A 21389-nucleotide genomic window follows, 5' to 3' on the forward strand; every position below is an offset into this window, starting at 1 on the left:
AAGACTGTAACTGGCCAGTTATTCTTTCCTCTGAGGTGCTGGAGGTGGCCTTGCTTCCATGCGCATGTGGGTCTCACTGAAGATTTCCATTAATTTTAGCAGCCTTAGCTTGCTCTTTGCATCATCATCAGCCTATTAACCAACAAAGTGTCTCTCTGGGACTAAAGATACCTCTCAAGGTAAAACGGGGAAACCCTGTATTTACAAGGTGATAAAATACCTTGCAGAACTTGCCAGACAATTTCTGCATGTACGTACTTCATGCACTTTCTTAAAATCTATTCATTGCCTATTTTTTTTTTTTTTTGTCATCTTCCTCTCAGGACTTTGTTAAGTGGCTTCCCAAGTCTCCCAAACTGTATGTTGGCCATAACTGGAGCTCCCAGGGCTCTCGCTGGGCCTCTTTAAAAGGAAAGGAAGGTTTCCATGGTGGTAACATGTACAAGCTCAGCTCTGCTAATGGAAAATGGAGGGAAGGAAGGATCAGTCCTGAGCAAGAGGCGGAGGAGCTGGAGGATCCCGATGAGGATGTAGGTAGTTTCCTTTACAGCCAGGAGGGACAATGTTGTTGTGTCTTGTCAAGAAACTACAAACTCTTCAAACCACTGCACTTCTGTCTGGGTGGCGGAGTGCTCTGTGTTAGAGGGAGGCTGGATCTACGGTCCCCTAGGATCAGGTCCTTGTAGTGCTAATGTGTCATTTCATGTCCTTGCATGTGTTTTGTGGCAGAGGGGACAGAATCGTCTTTAGTCTTTTAATCCCTTTACTTTGCTTCCAATTAAAACAATCACCCAACCCCCAAGACTACAGTGGAACTTGCAGATTAAGACAAGTAATCTGATCAACGATGAAATACCAAGTTTTTTTTTAATTCTACTTATATCTCAGCACCATCTGCCCCACGCTTTCAGGTAAGTGGTTTGTCGGCCAAACTTGAAGCTCAGTGTCTGCCCAGTACTGGGTGCGAGAGATGTGCAAGTGCAGTGGGATGGCAGCAGGCCGGCACTTGAGAAGACTTCCCGTAGCCTGGAAGGAGGAGGTTGTATAGGAGGTGACTGCAGTCCCAAAGCCTTGCCCTTGCAAGGGACTGCTCAGCAGTCTGTCATCTGCAGATCTGCTGGGAGCGAGGGGAGGAACTCGTCTTCCCGCTCCTTCGCTCCTCTGCCGAAAGATCCCGCACAGAGCGGCAGGAGCCAGTCTTACAGCAGTGCCGCTGCTGCTTCCCAGGTGGGACCTTGCTGCACCTCTCCACTTTGCTCGTGTTCCCAAGTTTCTCCCCAGACAACTGTTGCCTTGGGAGCTCCTGCCAGCAGCCTTTTCGGCTTGCGACCATCACCTCCAAGCCCCTGTGCTGCCAGGGTGCCTGCTCCGTGGGTCCCTCTCCCAACCGGCCCCTGCTACTGACCTTGCTGCCTCGCACCCAGCACCCCCAACACGAGCGGTGGCGGTGGTACTAATTGGTGAGGATTAGTGAGCCCCAGGCCGAAACGGGAGACTGGCCTCCTGGAGAGGCAGAAAGAAGGAATGTCCGAGCTGATGGAGTGAAACAAATCCCAGTGCATCGCTGATGCAACAGGCTCGAAAGCTGTGAACCAAGTACATGCAAGTTGTTTGACTAATACCAACTTCAGGATTTCCAGAATATCCCTTTACTGCAACTGCATTTGTGCCTAATGTGAATTTAATAGTCCATATCATGTGTCTTGACTCTTCTCTGCTACTCTGATAATATGAGAATCTTGGGAGTTTCTCACTTTTAAAATTTATATGTGCTTGTGATATCCATTTCACTATATTTATGGAATTTGCAGCACAGTTCTGTTCAAGGGCCAGACTGTTGTTTCATGTGCTGTCCTGGATAAGTTTGCTTTTTATGACCTGTGCACGGAGGCAGTTATTCTTCCTCGTTGTCCCTCAGCCAGTGAAGTTGGCTGAGATTTGGTTATAATTCACCGCTAGTTAAATTCCCGTTTAATTTTAAATGAAAAGAGGAAGCAATCATGTCTTGTTTGCTCTCGCTGGTGCTGTTGATGCTTCTTTCCATCTCAGCCAAAAAGACATTGTGAAAAAGCTCCAATTTAGGCTTAAAAATAAAGTGTCCAGTGGGGTTTCTGGACAGCTGTTCATAATAACAGCCATTGCCTTTTTATTATTGGTATTAGACTTCCAAGGTTTAGGAAGACATTTTGGGGTTTATATTCAAAGGCACTGACTTTTGCTGCATCATTTTACTGCTAACAAAAGATAAAAGATTAGAAGATTTGATTTGATTCAACCTTGCTCACCAAATTAAAGAGAAAAAAAGCAGCCAAGTATAAATAAGGCATCTGTAAAATATTAGCAGAGTTAGGAGATCATGGCTGAGTTTCATTTAACTACCCTGACAAGCAAAACTGGTAACTGAAAAGTTGTATTGTGTTTTGCAGTCAAACTTTTCTGAAGCTCAAATTATTTGATGGATGTGTTTTAATTGTATATTTCTCTTTTCAAGCCCTGTGGGTTAGCTAAGAATAGGGTGACATTATCGCATCCTGTACCCCCTATATCGCTCCCTGTATCTACATACCTACAGAATAACTACACAGATCTTTGCGAATCCCAGAGCCAGGCTTCAGAGTGGTGTCAAGGACGTGCTACCTCTGAGTCTCTAGTTCCAGCAAACCCCAAAACTGCTGGATTGTTACCAAGTTTGCAAGTCTCCACCCACTGCCACTTGCAGCTAAATAAAGTCAAATTACTTTTTTTTCAATAAAACATTTAAACAAAATCTTCTCTTAGATGTACCTATATAAAGTTGGGGCTAGCTTTCCATCTTACACCTGAGCTCACGAATATAGAAGATCAGCCTCGAGAAGCCATGAGAAATCTATTATTTTCTATGTGGCAAGCCTTTTCCTTTGCTGAATGCATATGGCTCCTTTCTCTAAGACAGTGGAGTTGGTGCTACTGAGCTACCATTGATTGTCCAAAATAGTCTCATTTCCATGCTCCATGAAAAGTCATAGGGTATCATTGTATTTAGTGGAGGAAGGTAGGGATGAGTGCTAGATGTGCTTGCGTGTGTCAGGGGACACAGTGAAGGGCTCTACCACATCCCAGTCCTCTCCCTGTTCCCATGAATCTCTACCGCTGTTAGTCCATGCCAGAGACATAACTATTAAAAAGATACTTTGGTACATTTGCTTTAATGTTGAAGATTGGTCCAGTGTCTTCAGTGAAATAAATCCTAACACACAGCAATTTGATGGAGAGGAACAAATCCAATTTGCCTCAGAAAGTGTCAGATAGGTATTCTGATTGCCGTTGCATTATTTACCTTTTTTATCTTTAACCCCTAGGAACCTATTTCCAAGTTTTCTGGCAGTCTTTTTGATACTGATGATAACATAAGGGATCAAAGAAATATTAGAGCAGCCCTTCAAGAAAAGCACAAAGCAGCGATGAAAGGGAGAACTTTTCCAAGGATGAACAATAGGATGCAACCATCTGTCTCAACAGCAGTGGAGACCAAGAGGTTTCCAGAGGACACGAGAGCTGCAGAAGTGGTGCAGCCCCCACTGAAGGTAATGAGCCACCACGCACACAAAATCTGCATGCTTATGAGAAATTTTGCCTTTTGTGCAGGGCAATTTATAAGAGATATAAAGGAGGACATCACACAATAGTTGTTATGAGGTTTAATATTCACAGAACGTAAACTGAGATTTGTCCTTGCTCCCACTGCCTTCTGTGGAATAGAATTTACCCTCTAAGGAAGAAAAACCCCACCTCTTGGTAGCCATATTCTTCCAATTTTCTCTTGTTTTTCCCAGCTTTGGAATATCATAAAGTCAACCAAAAGTCTATGCAGGCGGGCACTCAGCTAAGTCTTTGCATATAAATGTTTGGGTCTTGATTTAGGAATATGGCCTTAGTCTTACAGCACAAGAAAGCTTCAGTTATGTGAATAACCCAATGAAAATGGATGGAAATGTTCAGGTGAAAATTTATTAGTGAGAACTGCAAGATTTGGAGTGAGATTTACAGAGGAAGCTACTCTCTGAATTCAGTGGATTTGTCACATCCTGGTACACTTTGCAGCAGATGATGAAATGTGCCTTACGGGCTGGCTCCCAGGAGTCCTGGCCCACACCTGCAGCAAATTCCAGTTCACATCTCTGTGCTGAGTGGCCAGCAGAGGGGCAGGGAGGGAGTGTTTGGACAGGCATAGGTTCAATCATTAGCCATGTTTAGAGAGAGAGGTAAGAGCAGAAATGCAAAGTGTTTCAGTATGCCCAGGGCTTGGGGTACAGCACAAGATAGGATGGCTCACCTGGTGTGGCTCCCGTGCTGGGACCCTGCCACTAAAGCATTGCTAACAAGAACAGGCTTGTGAATTCTTCATCATGCAGGTAGTGCTAAATCTAAGCTAAATTTTGCAGTAGTTTTCATTTGGGTAATATGGTATTTTCATGCCTATGTAAAAATTAGGAAATTCAGATGAATATGTTACAGTTGCAAGAGTAACTGCATGCATTTGTCAAGCTGTGAAACACCAGCTATATTGAAATGTTCTTAATGGAAAATATCAAAAGTTATTCAAACCTGAATAATCTTAGAGATGTGAACCAAATCAATGAAAGCAAGAGCATTTTCCTTGTGTGATCAGGTGAAATGTGCTTTGTATTCAAACTCAACTCCACTGTAACAATGTGTTCCTTAAATTCAATGTGATGATTGTTTTATGTATTTGAAAATTAGTTAAATTTAATAGCAAGAACATTGTATATTAAAGAAAACAGGAATAATTCTTAAATGCAAACCGTCTTTGGAACTTGAAAATTATTTTCATTTGGCTTATGCTGTAATGTATGTAAATTCAAAGGATTATCCAAGATACTGAGCAGATGCACAAAATTTTTGGCAAAGCTAGTAGGATGAAAACAAATTAGATGGGTTCCAGTTTCTATTTCTTTTTAAAAAACTTCCTGACAATTTTAATTTTAAGTCAATGGTTAGAGTGCTGTCAAATGTTTTGACAGAGCAGTGTGCACATACAGACAGAAAAAAAACCCTGTAAAAAGTATATTAAAAAAATTACTATAATATTGCTCAAATTCAGTTATCTGGTTTCAAAAAAGTTCTTGAAGTCTGAAAACAAATGTACTTTATAAACTTATCCAAAAATATTTACTTTTTGCTCCTGATGTATGCTGGTGGTTATGCCCTGATGAATGCTCAGTTAATTGATGGGTTTTATGAAATATCTGATTTGGTCACCTATTTTTCCAGAATGTGCACTTAATGCTCCCAGTGCAGAGCCAGGCAATTCTGTGGCACTGGCTGAAGCTGTGGCATTGCTGGATTCAGTGGGAGTTTTGCCACTGACTTACAGCTTGAGTACACCCACCAGGTAGTAGCTGGCTCCCAGTCTGTTTCCTTTAAGAACAATGGAGCTGGTCAGAAGCAAAAGTTGGGAAGAGGAAGTTGGGCAAAATGAAGCACACATGACAAACAACCTTTTAAAGTTTTGGCATGACTCTAAAACCTGGAGTTTAGAAATAATGCATTCTTGATGTTATTGAAGAGTAAAGACTAGTCTTGCATGCAACAGTATTTAAGAATAGCACCGATTTACTCTGTGCTGAGCCACATAGGGGTAAATCTGCTGCTGTTCAGAACGGGAGCTAGACTTTCATTACTCATGTACTTCATAGGTAATGTTTTTGATTAATCAGCCCACTTATTAATTATAATTCTTTTCCAGATAACCATTACTGTGTGCAGTCAAATGGGGAGTCTTGGTATTAGCATTGCTGGTGGAAAGGGCTCATCTCCATATAAAGACAATGATGAGGTGCATTTCATTACTCAAAATTTATCCAGTAATCATTAGTAAGAGACCGATGAGCAGTTCTTTGAAGCTATTATGTTTCGTTGTTTTCTTTTTGAGGTTGTCCGCAATGTAATGTCATTGTATTACTAATACAGTTGGCAAGGGGGAAAAATGGGTCACTTATTTCCCAAAATAGATATCGGTAGTAGATTTTGATGGAGAAGCTCCTGGAAGAATGATTTTGAAAAGAAAACCTCACGTAAATAGATGATTTCCCAAAGACAGCCTTATGGCTGAAACACCACTGGCTCATTCTCATTTTCCACCTGTATTCAAAGTCACTTCGTTTGCGATCTGCATGCCTCTCCTGTCCCATTTGCTCGTTCCCAGGAGCTAACTTGACTTGAGAGAAATATTTCTCACATCTTCTCCCTTGCTCATCCTTTAAATAAAACCTTATTTCCCAGTCTGTTCCCCATGGCACAGCGTAAACAATTAATGGCTTATGTTCACTGTTGTATGTGTCAGTCAGCCTTGGAACCTTTTTTCCTGCTAATGTGCTAAGACATCTAGTTTTTATTTTAATAGAGGCAGCAGAACAACAAGTTTTGAAACTTAATTACTTTCCATTCGCTTCTTATGTCTGAGGACACTAGAAGAAACTGCGTTAGGTCTGCAACTTGTGTTTTATGTTACCAGGGGATCTTGATTGCACGGCTACCGAAAGATGGCCCAGCAGATTTGGCTGGGGTACGAGCAGGAGACAGAGTCGTGGAGGTAGGCATTTTTTTTGTTAATATAAAGTCTGTTTCCTTGTTCAAATCTTTGATCCAAATTTGAGATGTGGGGAATTGGAGATCTAGATTTAAGCTTAGCTGTTTAGGTACTTCCCAAACCACATTATAAAAAAAATTGCAATGACATTAAATCTTTGTATTCCTTTTTATTATATTCTGGTTTTCAGATCTTCGTTTAAAGTGCTTTACAAAGTAGTCTTCACTTTAATGGCTGGTTCATAAATGAAAATAATGGTCTCAGTAAGCAGTTCTGCAACCAACAACTCCGTTGTATTTGGTCCAAGAAGCCTGCTTATGACATTGCATTAGATTTACTAGACAAGTTCATTGAAGTTGTTACAAAGAAATATAAATTACATCAGCTTGTTTCTCCAAGATAACTTTTGGTTGGAAAGGAACAGCTCAAAGTAAATCCGCTTGGATGGAGGCTTACAGTGCCAAGGAGTAAATGCTTTTCTTGTGCTATTCCACTTCAAGCCTAATCTTTTCTAGCACGATCCTTTCTGGTGAGTCTGATGGTTTCCAAGAGGTTCTCTGCAGCTGCAGAGATCACAGGCATTTTTCTGCCACTATGACCTACAGTTTAATTGATTTTTCACCTACTGGGAAAGGTAAAATGGGAGGAGAGCCTCTACATTTATTTTGGGATGAAACTGGTCAATATTTTTTTTCTGGCTCTTGTTCTCTTACATTGTCATTATGCTAGAATTAATAGCATTTACTCTGGCATATTTCTTGTTTAACAAAGGTAGGATAGAACAATGATTATTATATATCTATTAAATTGCCCATGATAAGGATACAATGTATATTGGACAAAGCCAAATTCACTACAATTTAATCTTTTATTTTTTTAAAACTATAATATAGACTTATTAAGAGTATTATGTTCTGATATTCACATATGCAAGTTAGTTTAAAATTTCTGAAAGGGTAATTACTCATTTAATTACATAGGGTTTTACTTTTTTCCTTTTAATAAAGGACTATCCTTACTTTTTTATTTTAACAAATGTAAGGGAGACATTAAATATTTCATATCACCAGATTATCAGGAAAAAAAAAAACCCACAAAAAGCAAGATTTCTGGTTCTTGTACCCTTAACTTCTGAGCAGAGTTTCTGGTACAGTCAGTATCTTGAAAATCAAACAATTTGCTCCTGTGCCTTCATAAAACTATAATTCATTCCTATTTCTAGAGCTATTTGAAACACACTTGTTAAATTAACAGACCTGAGCAGTTAGTATGTGAGATAAGTAAAAAGAGAAGAAATTTCAGTACTGTTCTGTCATGCTGTTGTTACCAACAAATAGTTATGTTTTCTCTTTCTCCCACAAGATGGCAGAATCATTCATCTATTTACAGAATGTAGGAAAAACATCTGCTTTGTGTATGTCTGGGAGATGAGAAGGAATTAATGCACTCCGGTGGGCTATAGGAGTTTTGATGTTTGACCACAGGACTGATCCATGTGCAAATAACCAGAATTTTCTCTTGATTTTATGTATTACGAGTTTTTATTCCAGAACTGACCATTTCAACAGTTCAAACATACAATGTATTCAGCCAAAATGGAGAACAGCAAGAAGAATTGCTGTTTTATTTGCTGTCATCTTCATGCAACCTTATACAGCAATGGGGCTAGATGTTCATTAAACTCACCTGAGAGGGCGGGAATTGCTCTTTTTTTAAATAGTGTTCGGAATAAGAAAAAAAGCATTTCTGCTCCTTTGTTTTTAAAGGGATCCCCCATTTCAGAACCAAATGTCCTTGATGCTGGTCCTGCTGAAGCTTCACCTAAGAGCAGCCCCTTCCAGGCAGCAAACCATGCCATAACGGTAAGTAAGATGCCAAAGCAAGTAACGAGTCATGTTTAGCTAAATACTTTGTGTTGTCTGTCGTTAATGCTAGTAAAGTTAGTAACGATTGGCACAAAACTTGTGTGTGACTGAGTAAAAAGGAGAACATACACCAAAGAGCAATGACCCCACTGCACATTTACTGGTGGCTGTCACTGCAGTCAGGACTCGGTGCCCAGAGGAGCCTAGTTGCTGGTGAATCACCAGTCTAAGACTTCAGATCATTGGAAGCACTGTAAGGATGGCGTTCGTTTCCTCCGACTTCAGTGTATATTCTGTTGTCTGGACTCCCTCTCCAGTGGATGGAAAGAGCGGCATCTCCAGGGTGCCTCTCTTAGGAGAGAGGGGTTGAACTGCTGTCTGGGAGTGATCATTTTTATCTTTTGACTTGGGAGGGAACTTGCATGACAGGCTAAAAAAGCACATCCATGTTATAGGTGACTAATGTCAGACAAGATGCAGCCTACCGTAAATGTCGTAAAAGGCAATGGCTGAGCTTGCAGAGTATGTACTTCTGTAAAAATAAATTTTCTGAAGATCTACCCCAGTCATGGGTGTCTGCTTGCACACCTACAATCCTGGCTCTACTAGGAAGATGCAATTGGAGCAAGGTATCTAAACAATTACTAAGTACAAGTACTAACTAAGCCTGAGCTACCAGGCAGCAATAACTGTTTCTTTTACCGCGAATGCCAGAGGAATGCTTTATTTTATTTTTATTTTTTTATTTTCCAGGAATAGCCACTCACAACCCAACTAATGGCAAAAAATGAAGTTCGGTACATTAGTTCATATGTTGTATAAAAGACTTTAATCATAAGACCACATTCAGTTTCTATTAACCATCTGAAATTTTAAAAATAATATGATTTGTTAGTTAACTGAAAATAAGCAAATAGATCATGTAGGTTGCTGTTTAAGAAGGGTTAAATTAAGCTGCTGTTTTTTTCCAAGTGAGGGGCTAATAACGTTTTTTCTCTATCCAATTGCTTATTTGCATGAAACTTAAAGAAACTTATTTTTGAGACCTCTGGTCCCCAATACCATGTTGTGAACTTTTTTTTTTTGGTTCAGTTCTAAGTTCTACTTTGTTTTCTTTATGATCTCAACCCATATTGCAGGAAGTGTGAGGCTTCCCATTAGGTCGACTACTGTTGAAAAGGTTGATTAATACAGTGCTAGTAGCCTGAATCCTTTGCAGCAGTATCTGACTTCTGGAGTTTTCTACCAAAAGAGGAGATGACCGTTTTCTGTGTTGTGTGCTTCTGGGAGAATAATGCAGCTGGTTTCCCTGCCTCCCTCCAAAGCTCTTCAGCTGTAAGAAGAGTAAGAGGCAGATAAGACGAAGCTAGTTACCTTAGGGCGACACACACAGAGGGCTTCAAACTGGCTGAAGGTGTTTCACGAGTCAGTGCAGAAATTCTCTTGTAGAGAAACCTTTGTTTTTCTGTTTTTTATAAGAATATTCTTTATGAAAATCTTTGTGCTGAAGCAAATCATGCATGTCATTGCTTTTAGCCTAGGGCAGCATTCGTCAGTCTTCAGGATCATGGTCTTTTCAGGAGTATTAGTCTTCTACTGACCCAGGAACTGGTCAGTACCACATCTGTTCTTGCTCTGGCTTTACTCTGGTGAAGTTCCTCTTGTTCTTCATCAACAGTCTTAATAGTCTGGAAGACTATTACAGTGCTGGGCTCTCACAGAGAACATGCTTTGAGTGTTCAGATTAGTGAATGGTCAGTAGGTCCTTATTGCAGGACAGAATCTTCTCCTTTACTAAAAGTCTAGGAAAAATAGTTTCCTTTGTATTTCTGACTAGGCTTCAAGAGAAGGTGGCTGCATCTGCCTGAAGGGAGGGTTGGAAAGAGCAGGAGGAAAGCATGGTAACAAAGGAGCTTTCAGGCTACTCTTCTTCTTCCTGCACAAGCTGAACTGTGTGCTGGATGAGCTGCTGCAGTGCCCATCTTCCTTCTCCCCCTCTTCCGTATCATAACTCCTTCCAGGGAATCTGTCTTCATATATTTATTTTTACTGAATTTTAATAAACATCCTCTTTGCACATGCTATTTGTGGTAATTTCTGTCTCTTACTTGCCAGCCATAGCCCTCTAGCCACCTATTGCCATTGTCTGTACTGTCTCCAAGTGTGGTGTTACGGAGGATGATGTCGCTGCCTTATTCAGTTTTCCTGTCTGTTCTTCGCAGGCCTGATTGCTCTAAATTCCTTTGAAAGGCTCATTTGAATTGTTAATTAGTCCAGCTAAATCAAAATCCTAATGCTTTGTGCCAGCCTTAAGATTTCATGAAGATTTCATGACAGTTTGAATGATCAGTAATTAGTTGGACAAACAATGAAAAGTTCTTTCACTCTGAGTCATTGTTTTACAAGGGAAAAATTAGAACTGCTCTTGGTTTTAATTATGGTTGAGCATTTTATTGAAATGTAAAGGACCCAAAACTTTAATTAAAATTATATATTATTTTATATATTATTATATCTTATTACCTGATCTTCTTTTCAAGCATAGAACCAACAGTGTACAATGCTTCTGCTTTTTTTTTTTTTTTTTTTTTTTTTTTTTTTTTTTTTTGGTCAATATCTGACTCTTCCACCAATATCTGCTGATCAGTATCTCCAGCTTTTTGGATTCCCCATCCAAAATCGAATGGAGAGTGTCAGCATGTTTCAGCATCTCCTATCATTTCATGAAGTACATCATCACATCTTCTCTGATCCATTTTTGGTCCTATAGAAATTAGACATCTATTAAATACTTTAATAGTTCACCTTAATTCTTACCATTATACTATTTACTTTAATTTTGTCTTTGTCCCTTGAATTTCCTTGAGGAGATTTTTTCATATAGTTCACCAGATATGTTGGTATCAATTATATCCAGGATTTTCAAGGAAGCTTAAACTAAGAGTTATCAATGAAAACTGATTGTATAACAGAGATGCACAGTAATGAAAAATCTGAAGAATTTATTCAAGCCACAAAGCAAATTGTTTGGTTGCCATCTTAAAAATAGATACTTATCAAATTCACCTGAATATGATGAAAAAAACAGAAGAAATACTTAGCATGACAGAACCTATAGTGTATGTCAAAGTTTATGCAGTGAAATGTTCCAGTGTCTGCAGAAGATTAATAAGCATATACTGTGCTCCTAGAATAAATAGGCAGCCGCCTTTCTGCCTACATGGTTTAGATGCAAGTCATGAGAAGCCTTACATTGATGAGAATCAAAGTAGATCTATCATCTTCATTTCCAGCTGATGTAGGCTTTTCAGGAAAAAGTCTTGATGCACTCATACCAGTTAAGAATCTTCTGCAATGCGAGTATCAAAACCTTTCTCTATTCATATGGGTAGTTTTGTTCTTGCCATATCAGAAAATTTTAATCTTACAGTTTAAATGTGATAAATCTTCTTCTCTTCTTTCTTTAGTCATTGTCTTATCCCTTTCAATTATGAAAGGAAGAATAGTAGAATACTCAGCTCAGAGAGGCGTCCTGAGAAGACAATTGAAGTGGGATACAGAATGTCTATGTCATCTTCAAAGATAGATTTCTTCCTAAACTTGTTTCAAACAATAAAAGCGTTGCTCACAGGCAGTACTCTGATTGATGTATTCTGCTAATATTGTATGATGTAATATTTTCAGTCTTCAAGTTTTCTATGGAAAATTGCATTATCTCTTCTTCAAAATATTTTTGTGACTTTTAATTTTGTCAGATAAGATTTTTTTTTCATCTTGTTTTAGTAAGGTGGTTTTAGAAGTTAGGATCTGATTCCTTATTGCCTTGCATCTTGCGCAGGCTTTTACATTCTTGCAAAGCAGTTCATGTGGAGTCTTGTTGGCTTAGCTAAACCTATACTGATAGTGTAAACTTCAGGAGATCTTAAGTATGGTGCTAAAATAATCCTGAAATATTTAAAACCCTAATTATCTCCTGTCTAAGATTTTTTAGTAGGAGGAATGAGCAATGGCACCTCAGTTCTGACACCATCCCCCTACTTGCCATGTCATCTCCTTCTCAATTCCTTCTGCTGTTGAAGTTGCACTTTTATATAAGTAATTGAATATGCTAAATAGCATTAATAGCAAAAAATCATTTTAATCATTAATTGACCTTTTCAATATGCTATATTTAAGTATCTCAATATTACAAAAAAAAATCTACAAAATAAAACTATCATATAGCAGACAATATAAGCAAAAATACAGATAAGAGAGAAGCAGACTCAACAGGGCGCCAAAAGTCATGTGGCAGGACTTAGCATATGATTTGAGAATCAAATAGAATATATATCCTATTTAACCTACCACACTAACACAAGTGATCAGCAATATCTCACTTTATGAAAGGTGGAGGATTTTGTACTAGTCATCTTAATGGATTTTGTGGGAATTCAGCAGAACAAGATACTGTTGCTGAGTTCCTGCAGGTGTTCAGGTGTGACCACTTAGTTCCACAGTAGTGATAAGCGTATCTTTGAAAATCGAAGAATTGGTAACTTGGGATGTGGGTACAAACATAGCATTGCTCATGTAGGCAGTATCTTTTCAGTCATTTGTTCTCCTGATGTAGTCAAAGTTATGCATTTTCTTAAATGTTTTTATAGCATCGGGCCAAGGTTCCAAAATGTCAGAGAAGTCATCATCCAGTGGTAAGTCAGAAGATGAAAGAAATGGAGTGAGGACAATTTTCATAAGCAGTTTGAGTAGAACAGAAGCCTTTTGTGTCCAAGGGAATTGCAGATACAACATGATGCATTGATCCTTCATTTTTGTCTGTTGCAAAATGTGATGGTAAATTTGACTTTACTTTCTTTGCCTTTTGCATTTCCCTTGGGAGGCACTAGACTACCATATAAAAAGAAGGGAAAGAAGCTTAGCTTTAAACGTGGCATGCCCAAATAATAGGACACACACACTGGGAGGATAGATAAGACATCAAGTCTTCAAAGTGTTGTCCTACTATCCCAATAAAAGGCGAAGAAAATACTCCAGTTTTAAACCTGGCCTCTAAGAGATATCGATCTCTAGAAAGTTCCCACAGAGTAAATTTTAGGGGAAAGCGAACAGGAGTGAGCACTTGTCTGGTGTATCAAACCTGCAGGAAACCACGCTGAGCTAAATTAAATTTTAGAGCAAACCATCAAGTATGGTGTGGGGAGAGGGACAGGCTCATGGAAGAGGAATGGGCTCATGCCGTGGCCTCTGCGCAGGGCCCTCAGTAGCCTGCTGCAAGCAAAAAAAATATAGCGAGTTCAAAAATACGGTGCCAAAGCAGTGCTTGAGCATAGTGTTGCTGCTCCAAGCGTAAGGACAAATAATAGTATATTAGTTCAGGTGTGAAACAGTGAAGTAATTCATGAGGTTCATGCAAAACCCTACAAGTGCTCTCAGCTAGGTAGGGTTTTTTTTCCCTATTTTCCCTAGCTGAAGTATACAAATACAATCCGACTGTGCATTGGTGTCAGTGAAGATCCATTGTTAAAAATATATACACTGTTTAGATACCTGTAGTCAAACTAGGCAGATTTCTTTCCTAGAGCTGTTTCCTAGCTGGGAGATATTTTCTTTAAAAAGTGATCTCTTTGAACTAGGGTTAAAAGTATGTCTGTTTTTCTTCAGAAAGGCTAATGCAAATCCCTTTTCCCTGCCCCTGTTCTTTCAAACCTTAGCCCTTCACATGACCTCTCACTTTGCGATTTGCAGCCCATCTCCCCAAAGGCTGGCCTGGCTCTCTGCTTTTCTCTGACCTATCACTGCTGATTAAGTCTTTTATGTGAGGCTTGTGTTTCGGCCATGACCCTTGTCGTTATAGCTTTCTGGTCCTGCTAAGATTGGAGTATGGAAGTCTGAAGGAGGTGGTCAGGGGAAAGCAGGTCTAGAAAAGAGAATAAAGATGAGGGGCTTTGTTCTCTTTTGTTTTTTTTTGTAAAAAGACAATGAACTGTGATTTATGGACTGTTCTGTAACCTTTTGGACAAATATTTAATTAGAAGTGGAAAAGGAAAATGTACATGTACAGTTGGAAGTTAAAAATTAAGCAGATGCTAACATATTTGCAGGCCATTTCAGTTACCATGTTTTAACAAGATATTGCTTTTCAGCTGAAGCGTCATATCTGGTTGTGTATTTGTTCCTATCCCATTTCAATCTGTGCCTCCGAGTATTTAACCTGGTTTGTTTTGCTTCCTGTTGCGGTGGGCTGGGAGCGCGCACGCGGCCCGTGTCTCTTTCAGCTGAAGGACTTCAGCTTTCAACAGAGGGTGATAATTCTGTAAAATGAGATGGTCTGAAATCATCTGATTTATAGCTACGCCCAGTTATAAACAGAAATGAAACTGATCTCTTTTTACTGTTTGAAGTCTTAGCGTTTATGTTGACAAAATGTAAGAAATAAGCAAACAGGGTAATAAAAGAAATTCTTGTACTAAATACATCGGGTTTTGGTACAGGACATGTCCTTTGTAAAATTTTTTAGGCATTGAAAATATATTTTCAGGGAAAAAGGAGAATAATAACCTATTTCAGATTATAAATTATACAGTTTTCTGAAAAAATATTTTGCATATTTTGATGGCTTTGTATTGACTGATGCTTTGGGTGTTATTTTAGTAATGAGTTCATGATGATGGAAAGTGAGTAGGAGGACTTTTCAATTTCAACAGAATATTTTAAACAAGTTTAGACACTATTTGCTAAAACTAGTGGAATAAAGCAATGGCATGAAGCAGCGCAGAGTCCTAAATAATCTGTCATCCTACACTAAAATCAACTTTTCTAAAAAGTTACTGGTAGAAGAAAGAAATTCCACACCTTCCTTAGGGACACTATTCTGGAGCTCAGTTATCTGTGTTGGAAAGATTTTCCTTATTTCCATCCGAAGTGTCTCTTTCTTGCTCTGCCCATAATGGGCAATGAAAATAGCTTACTTCCTCTTTGCTGTGACCTCTTGTATGTGAGCTATGTATATTCAAATATGCATACTCAAAAATCTCCAACAGCAATACCTACCTATTAAAAAGCTGTGGTCAATAAAGATAAACATAAAATCAGAAAGCACAGACAAGAGAGTATCCCACTGGGATTCTGGGAAGAGAAGCGGTGGATATGAGAAAAGGATTGAACAACAGACAAAAGAATATAATGGAAATTCAGAGATGTTGAGGCTTCTTGTTTAGGGGGGAAAAAAAGGGAAAAAAAGTCGGCAAAACCAAAATACTGATTTTTCTGCAACCAAGGTCAATTTGCAATTTGAAGGCAGTGATGGAGAGTACTGGGTTGCTGAGGGATAGTTCGGTGAGTAAGGAAAGGCTGCTATGGTTAGAACTACGATGTGTGTTTCTTGCTTTTTTTTTTTTTTTTTTTTTTTTGAGATAATAACTTTTTACACTGTGGAAGAGAAAGTAGAGGGATAGATCTTGGAAAATGCAAACTCTGTTTCTTAATTGGGCTTGCTCTCAACATGCAGTTGCCTAGGTGGCCCAATCCACAACCAAGAGTTGTCAAGCTGATGACAGCTCTGATGCAGCCGTGGGGAAAGCAGGGCTCCAAGAGAGCACGCTGCTCAGACCCCGCCGGGGAGCCTGGCACAGGGCGCAGCAGTCGACTGCTGCGGGAAGAGGAGCAAAGGGTTTGGGACAGCGACGGTGTGGGTTAGCCTAGGGCTTCAGGCAGGGAGAGGTCGGGGAGATGTGCAGAAAGCAGAGGGGTGAGAGGAGAGGGCTGTGCTTGGACTAGAAAATTTGGCTTGTTGCAGAAACTCAGCAGCATGCCTCCAAAGCAGTGTGAGTGGTGCATGGGAGGGCTTCGTCTGTTGGGGAGAATGCCGAAAGATTACAGTAGGTTAGAGCCAAGTGTTGTCTCCTCTCAGGAGTGTAGATTCTCAGTTTTTGGAGCGCTTTTGGGCTGAGAAGCTATTCAGTCTGGGTTGTAGAAGGCAAATTGGTCATATGGTGCTGGTTCCGCTTCATTTGCAGCAGCATAAAAGATCAGATAATGTGAATGAAAGACTTCCCCAGCGCAGCTCATTTCTCGATACAGTTCCCATAGAAATGCTGTGCGCCCGGGAGGGCCAGCAGAGGCTAAAGCGGGAGGTGTTGGCGGGATGGCCCTGCGGTGAGCGGGGCGGCAGGTTCGGCTGCGGCTCGCGCAGATGAACCGCTGCTTCCCACGCTGGGCATTCCCAGACCGTGAGCGTCTGCGGAGAAACGAGGTTTTCAGCAAAGTTGTGAAAGCTGAAGTGCAGCTTGCAGCATGCTAACGAACCCAGGGAGAGGCGCAAAAGGCTGCTCGTGTCGGAACTGAACGGGCTGTGAGATTCGTTCCCTTGTGTCACTATTTATATAACCTCAGATTTGTGTTTCTTTCAGATGTAGGTAATTTTAAAAAAAGGAGGACTAATTTGGTGTGATACTTAAAATGAATGGTAATCCCTGAAGTGAGGAATATTTCAGAGTACCTAAAAAGACAAAAAAGTCCCTAAAGGACCTTTGTGCATCAGTACTGTGTGTGTACATGCATCTGTGTGGAGTAACTTCCAAGAACTTCATGTTGTTAATTTAAATTTTTATGGTTATCCCTTACCGACAGCCAGATTTTTTTTTGTTTTATTTTCTTCATTAAATTAAATAGATTAAATTCACATTGTGATTGTAGGATCTTGTCCCATCATAATATTTGAAAGACAGTATGCAAGAAGCAGGTTTCAGAAGTAATGAAATGTTCAAATAAAAGCTTTATTAGAAAATTAGATTTGATTCCTTGCAAGTGGGATCTCTGGGGAGTAGAAACCATGCTCATAGAGAGTGTTTCAATAACTGACAATCAAAATGGCCAAGGGCCCTTGTTCAAAAGGAAGAAGCAGCACCAGTGTGCCTTCCTTCAGAATTTCTGATGAACTGCGCTTCTGGTCTGGGGGAAGCACAGGCATATCTGATCTGAGGTGGAACAGTACTCAAAGAAAGATCTTCCTTGAGCTTTGAAGAGAGCTCAATGAAATACAACTTGGTCTGGTTATTTTTGCAAGTAACTTCAGGTAGGGCAGAGACCTCAGCTCTAGCTTCTCAGGTGGTAGAACTTCAAAATGTGACCTGTTAAAACCACCTGTACATACAGGATGCTTATTTGCTGCAGTACGAAGCATCTCTCTGCTGGCTGTGGTTAAGAAAGAGGCATCTTTTAGCAATGAACAGAGTTAAGATGCGTGGAGAGCATAAAAATATTGTCAGGCGTTCATGGCAGAAACACATCTTCCCAGGAGTTATTGGCTTGGCCAGTAGTTCCAACCAGTATGGGTTATGTAAAGCTTCCAGTAATGCATCTTCTTTAGTCTAAGCAAAAGGAAAAAAATAATATATATATATATATATATAATTGGGAGTTTGGTACACCTGGGAACATAACTTAAAAAACACTCCTGGTTTTAAAAACAGTTTACAGCTATTGTGGGTGAGATTCAGCTGCAGACTGACACCTGCACATCAGTATCCGCATGGAGCGTGCCCACCTGTGAGCTAGGGTTTCGCTCCCCTTCTGGCCGATGGAGCTCTAGCTAATTTTCTCTGGGGAGCCTGGAGGATACTTCAATGTAGAAACCTAGTGGCTGGCTAGGTGAACAGCCATGAAACATCTCCCTGCACTTGCGTCACTTCCAAAATGAAATAACTTGCAGCAAGGATATAATAATATAAATGATTGAATTGTATGGTGACAACATTAAGCATTTATATAGAGTTGAAGAAATATGACAAAATAACATTAACTCTGATACATAAGAAATGCTGCTTTTCCTTAAAATTTTCGGACTACTGGGGAAATGGATTCTTTGTTGCGTGTTGTTATATGCTTGTTAGATATCTCAGCTTACTCTTATCTGTTATTGTTTTGTCCTAAACTTTGAGAATATTGGGGAAAAGCAGGATTTATGCATTGGAGTTAGATTTGCAATAACCCATTGATTAATGCAAACTGATGCTTTATTTTACTCTATATCAAGAATCTGACATTCTGTTCTTCTATCATTTACAACTTGGTATTAATTTTAAAACACTGCAACATAATTCTCAAAGAACATAAAGTTCTTGGCGAAGAAATTGATAGTATTAATCAACTCCATGCAGAATATTTATTCAACTAATGAATTGACACATAAGTCTTTTTTTCTTAACGTTTCCTTTAAAAATATTTGGTCAATAACCAGGCTAAATTATATCATTTTCAAAGCCAAATAATTAATATGCTACCCTGAATCCTGTTTGTACTTTATGTGCTGAGGTTTTATGATCCTTAATTTTTGTTGTGCTAAAGTGCATGGATTTTGTAAATAGTGAAGTAGAAAAAAAAGTAGTTGTATAATTTTCATATTTACTTGTCTTTATTTTTCTAAGCATCTTCTTTATATTTTTTGCTAAGTAAGTCTTTTAAAAATAGCTAATGAGAGGGAATGCAAATTGTCTAAATTTTGGGTTAATTAGCAATATAATTTTTGGTGTAGAGTAGTTCACCTGTCAAAAAGCTCTTCTGTGTTACACCTGTTGCATGTTTTTGCTCATAACCTGCTTTCTCCATGCCTTTAAAATATTTCTTTTATACACTTCCCCGGTCTTGACTGCACTCTCCTCTCTGCAATCTTTCACATCATCCCTGAAGATACCGCGAATAATCCTCACACGCCCGTCAACTTCTGATGAGGATACCGACCAGTTGCCACCAGATCCAGAGGACTTTGAGCCCGAAGAAACCGACAGCACAGAAGGCCATGGCTATTCAGACTGTCTGAACAATGCTTTTTACCCTCCCTAATAAACTACATTTCTGGAAAGAGGCTTATTTTTTTTTCTGTTGTTTGATTAAATTTAATGTAGTACTTGAACCACTATGCCTTATTTGTAGGTAAAAACCATTATGCAGAGGAAGCAATTTGAATGGGGGGGGGGTGGGGAGAACAGCACCCAGGATCGTATTTATTTGCCTTGAACTTTCCTTCGGCCGGAGCTTGTGCACTCGAAACAGGATGTTCTGAGTGAGGTTATGTGAATGTCACCAAATGGTTCAATACCCACTCTAAAGTGCATTTTACAGCAGCTAAATGCAATGATGAAGGGGACAAAGGGTTTTTTCATAGGGTACTCTACCCATTTGGAAACATGGTGAAAGCAACTGTGTAAGGTTTTTTTTTCTTTCTTTTTTTAAATCTTGTGTCCATGTTTTGTTGATGTAGTTTACCCTTTGTTCTACCTGTGGGTTCCTTTGAATTGTTCCTTTTAACGTTGTTTTCTATCAGAATAAAAATTCTTTTTCTGTCTTATAAATTGTGCTGGTATTATTTTCACAGAGAAATGTTATTTACATTGGAGCTGTGTATCTCATTCTAATGTAATGAAGAACAAGTTTTGCAAGCATAGATTGAATTTGGATAGGACTCGTAAGTCACATTTTACTAGATCCAAGTGCAGAAGGCATCTTATGTAGCTGTGCACCTGAGAAAGGACTGAGAAGCAGCTTCTTATACTCTAGTTGTTGTCTGAGGCTTTTTTTAATTTCTACTCCTGACTTACATAAACAGAACACCTTAACTTTCCCTTATTGGGATATGTCATGTATAAATATATGCAGCAGCTAAGGATTTTAAGAGCAGATGTTCTTCCATGTCTGTTAAAGCCTTTAGTTCTTTTCACTGCTATTCTGTTTTCTAACATATTTTAAGGTGCTTAAGAATAACCTTTTGGAACTTATTTTTATTTGGGGTTCTACAGTGCTGCCTTAATTCAGAGACAGAGTCTTTTCCTGCTAGACTGGGAGATAATGGCTATTTTTTCTCATGTGCATTAAGTGTTTTTTTTTTTCCAGGCGTATCTTTCCCTGCAAATATAATGTAATTTAATGACCTGGTAGAGTCTCATCTTTTATTCAGATTCTGAATGATTTCACAGATGATCATTCACGTATGACTTGAATGAATGATGGTAGCTGGCTTGTCAGGAATTAGGAAGTTCCTGGGAGAGTACAGCTATCGCATAGTTAGAACAGTATCTCTTACAAATAAAAGGGAGATTTTGTTTTGGAGAAGGAGGGAGCAGAAAGTTTGCAATAACACTTTACGATATCAAGATTTTTCTTGACTCCCCAATTGTGTCCACCCCACAGCTTTTTCATTTGTTTAATTGAAGATAACTTATCAGCAATAGGAATATTAAAGCAATTTTCATTCATTTTGCAAAATTAACATTACTTTAGATCTTCTATTGCTGTAATAATAAAGACTATTATGTGCATAAACATTCCAGTTTGAATTATCTTAGATGACAACAATAAAAGAACTTATGTTAAAAACATGGTTCCCATCTCTTCTCCTCCTCCAAAATAAACAATGTTTCTACATCATGACATAATGTTTGAACAATGCATATTGCAAAAATATTATCAAGCTCAACCCATAAATGCTTTCGCAATCCATCTAGTATTATATATAGCTTATTAATACTAAATTATGTCTTACTAGATGTCAGAAAAGTAATATACTCATTATACTGTTATAAACCAGTCATTGGCTGCAGAATAAGTTGTAGTTGAGACTTAAAGTGAAATAAAATAAGAATATTATTGAGAACTCCAGATTTTAATCCTTTTTCCATTCCATGTATATTTAGTGAGTTTTAAGTTCTTCATTAGGTAATATATTACTTTCCAAAATGCTTGAGAGAGAGACAGGGGCTGTATTAGTGTACCTTGCATGTGTCAGGCCATGTTTTAATAAGGCTTTTGAGTTTAATTGTTGTGCTTTTAGAGATTGTTTGGCAGTATGGCAAGCCTATATCCATTGATTTTGGGCCCTAGTTGTGGGTCTTGGAAATCAGAACTTTGCTGTCAAAACTGTGTGCTCCTAAGAAATGCTGTCA

The 21389-nt window shown here is 39.0% G+C and overlaps 1 protein-coding gene across 1 annotated transcript in view; it reads left to right on the forward strand.

The window, feature by feature from the left end:
- Nucleotides 1-19802, forward strand: part of LRRC1 (leucine rich repeat containing 1) — a 105121-nt gene extending 85319 nt beyond the window's left edge. Inside the window, exons 14-19 of the mRNA XM_064508578.1 lie at nucleotides 324-530; nucleotides 3339-3563; nucleotides 5747-5836; nucleotides 6515-6592; nucleotides 8356-8451; nucleotides 19141-19802. Of these exons, the coding sequence (XP_064364648.1) occupies nucleotides 324-530; nucleotides 3339-3563; nucleotides 5747-5836; nucleotides 6515-6592; nucleotides 8356-8451; nucleotides 19141-19293 (849 nt within the window). The 3' untranslated portion in view covers nucleotides 19294-19802. The remainder of the gene's footprint in view (nucleotides 1-323; nucleotides 531-3338; nucleotides 3564-5746; nucleotides 5837-6514; nucleotides 6593-8355; nucleotides 8452-19140) is intronic.
- Nucleotides 19803-21389: the final 1587 nt, after the last annotated feature.

This window comes from Dromaius novaehollandiae, chromosome 3, assembly GCF_036370855.1.
Source record: "Dromaius novaehollandiae isolate bDroNov1 chromosome 3, bDroNov1.hap1, whole genome shotgun sequence".
Taxonomy (NCBI): Eukaryota; Metazoa; Chordata; class Aves; order Casuariiformes; family Dromaiidae; genus Dromaius; species Dromaius novaehollandiae.